The 3,368-nt window shown below is 43.0% G+C and overlaps 1 protein-coding gene across 1 annotated transcript; it reads right to left on the reverse strand.

Annotated features, from left to right (window-relative positions):
* Nucleotides 1-406: 406 nt before the first annotated feature.
* On the reverse strand, nucleotides 407-1,215 carry LOC145571211 (uncharacterized). The gene is made up of 2 exons (XM_081630281.1): nucleotides 877-1,215; nucleotides 407-652 (listed from the first exon to the last, which is right to left on the reverse strand). Exons 1-2 carry the CDS (start codon nucleotides 1,213-1,215, stop codon nucleotides 407-409), a joined length of 585 nt encoding a protein of 194 aa, XP_081486407.1.
* Between the last annotated feature and the right edge of the window lie 2,153 nt (nucleotides 1,216-3,368).

A 3,368-nucleotide genomic window follows, 5' to 3' on the forward strand; every position in this document is an offset into this window, starting at 1 on the left:
ATACTCAAACAATTTTACGCAATTTACTCCTTATGTAGAGGCTCGTATTTCATTAAATTGAAATGGCTTACAATGCCTTAATTAACATGGCTTGGACTAAATAAAGTTCTTTACATAATCAAAGTAAAGTTTTCTAATTTCTGCTCAACCTTTTGCTTTTTAAACAAAATATTTCTTTACACACATCAGCGTTTAAACTATTCCTTAAGACCTGACCTTCTTGATCTACAAGGAGGAAAGCACCTGGTCCCACCTGCTCATGGATGAAGGGGCCCTCCAAATTGGCTGTCAGCTTTCCGTGCTGGTTTCCTCTTCCCACCGTTGTTGTCCTCCTGAATACTAGGTCTCTTGGAAGCAGCTCCCAGTGCTTAACTCTCTTGTTGAAAGGCTTAGAAATTCTGCTCTTCTAGGCTGCCAGCTTGAGGGCTGGTTTTAGCCTTATTTCAGGCAAAAGGTCTAACTCTTCCAGCATGCGCTTCTCATTTCCTTGTTGTTCGTAATGTTGTATCCTCATGTTGGGGATTTGCACTTCTAATGGGACAACTGCTTTAGCCCCGTAGGCCAGGGTGAAAGGGCTTTTTCCAGTAGTTTCTTTCTCTATGGTTCTATTTTTCCATAGCACCTCTGGGACTAGGTTATCCCATAGGCCTTTCTGCTCCTCCAGCTTCCTCTTTAAAGCTGATAGGATCAGCTTGTTCGCCGCCTCGGCTTGGCCATTACTCCGCGGGTGGCAAACTTAGGCGCTTGCATACTTGGTTCCCATTTCCTCCAAGCAATCTTTAATGGTGTCGCAATCGAACTGGCACCCGTGATCAAAGACTATGCAATGCGGCACTCCAACCTCGTGATGATGCTTATCCATATGAATGTTCTCACCAAGACTACCTTTATGTACTTGTTAGGCTCAGCTTCTATCCATTTGGTGAAATAATCTACTGCTACTGTGAGGTACTTTTTGCCTGCTGACCCAGTGGTGAAAGGTGTCAATATGTCCATTTCCCACTGAGCAAACGAGATCGGACTAAGGATTGGGGTCAGATTGTTTGCTGGCTGGTTTATGACTGGATAGTACTTTTGGCATTTTTCGCACTTTTTCACATATTCCAGCGTATCATGCGTCAGATTTGGCCAATACGTGCCATTCCTGAGCACTTCTACTCCCAAGGCTTTGCCACCAATGTGGTTGGCGCATATTCCTGAATGTGCTTCTTCCATGATTTTCTCCTGCTCCTACTCTAGGATACACCTTAGCAGCGGCTTTGAGAAGCCCTTCTTATTGAGCTCCACATTCATTACCACATACCAGTTGGCGTCTTTCTTGACTTTCTTAGCTTGCATCTCATCATCCGGTAGCGAGCCGTGAATCTTGTATGCTAGTATGTCTGTGAACCATGCTCGTTGCTGCGCTGCTGCATGATGCAGTTCACCTGCTCTTTTTCTGTAATACTGCTTTCCTTCATGACTTCCACCATGACCGTCCTTGTGAGGCTCTGCAGGGTGAAACTAGCTAGTTTTTACAATGCATCATATTGGGAATTTCCCGCTCTAGGGACCAAGTCTATTTGGAAGTGTACTAGCTGAGCTGCCAGCTCCTTTACTTTGGTCTCATATTTCAACATCGTGGGCTCCCTCATCTCATACTTCCCCTTCAGCTGACTGGCAACTAACTGGGAGTCAGTGTGTAGGTGGACCTTCTAGGCTCCTGCTGCGATGCTCATACGCAGGCCTACCAAAGCTGCCTCATACTCTGCCTCGTTGTTTTATGCTTTGAATTTGAACTTGGTGACATATTCAAATACATTTCCTTCTGGCGACGTTATTATGATTCCTGTCCCACTCCATGTTTGGGCTGATGATCCGTCGACTTCTACTTTCCAGACTCCAATGTTGTCCTCTTTCTCCTTATAAGAGGCTTCCACTATGAAGTTTGCCAAGTTTTGCGCTTTGATAGCTGCCCTAGGCTTGACCTCGAACTCGTACGCAGAGAGCTCAATAGCCCATTTCAAGAGTCTGCCTAATGCATCCATTTTTTGCAATGTTTTCTCCAATGGATGATTTGTGAGGATTTGAATTGTGTGTGCGTCGAAGTAAGGTTTTAGCTTCCTTGTTGTCGTTACCACTGCAAAAGCCAAGTTTCTACCAGCGGGTACCTTTGCTCGGCCTCGGTCATTACTCGGCTCTGTTGCTTTTGTCTTTCTACTAGAAGAACAGCTGCGATTATCTGAATTGAATCGGAAATGTACAACTACAGCTTTTCACTCAGCTCTGGGCTGATCATTGTTGGGAGCTTGGTTAAGTGCTCCTTGATGCCTTCAAAGGCTTCCCTTTCTGCTAGGGTTGTTCATCGGTCCATGACCGGACCGGACCGACCCGGATTGGACCGAAGACCGAAAATTAGAATTTTAAGAACTGAAGACCAGACCGATTAAGTTAGGACCGAACCCAGACAAGACCGAAAGAATCGGTCCAAAACCCGGACCGGACCGCTTTGGACCGATTTAAGAATTTTTTTAAAAAGAATACTAAATTTTTAATAAAGTTAAGGAAAACACAAAAAAAGTATTGGATAAACTATATTCTAACGTCATTTTTACGTCTTTTTTTTATATTTAGTGCTAAAAAACTTATAAAGTTAAAGTTTACTAAGCTTATTAAGGATAATATTAACCATTATTTAAGGTTTCACACATATTTTAAATGAAAAAAATGGTTCGGTCCAAAACCGGTTTTTATAGGGTTTTGGACCGGACTGGACCGAAGACCGGAAAAATGAATTTTAAGACCTGAAGACCGAACCGATTAATTTGGTCTGGTCCGGGGTGGTCCGGTCCATTTTTTCAGTCCGGATCGATTTATGAACACCCCTATTTTCTTCTGCTCCCCACTTAAATTCCTTGTTTCCTTTTAGCAGTTGGTAAAATGGTAAGGATTTTTCGGCTGACTTGCTGATGAACCGAGTTAGCGCTACCATTCTACCTGTTAGTCACATGATGTTCTTAATGCACTTAGGCTCCAGCAAGTTAAGAATTGCTTCCACCTTTTCTAGATTCGCATCAATTCCTCTCTCGCTGATTAGGAAGCCTAAGAATTTTTCTAGAGCTCACTCCAAACAGACATTTCTTTGGGTTGAGTTTGATGTTGTACTTATTAAGGGTGGCAAATGTTTCTTCTAAATCCATTATATACCCTGTCTGCATGACACTTTTGACAATCAAGCAAGTCATCAACATACACCTCAACATTACTGCCCTTCTGGTGCATGAACACTCTATCCATTATCTTTTGAAAGGTAGCTCCAACATTTTTTAACCTAAAGGGCATAGCTATGTGTAGGGAATAATTTCAAGCCTTTAAAATCCCACTAGCTC

The sequence above is a fragment of the Chenopodium album genome, chromosome 2 (assembly GCF_948465745.1).
Source record: "Chenopodium album chromosome 2, dcCheAlbu1.1, whole genome shotgun sequence".
Lineage (NCBI taxonomy): Eukaryota > Viridiplantae > Streptophyta > Magnoliopsida > Caryophyllales > Amaranthaceae > Chenopodium > Chenopodium album.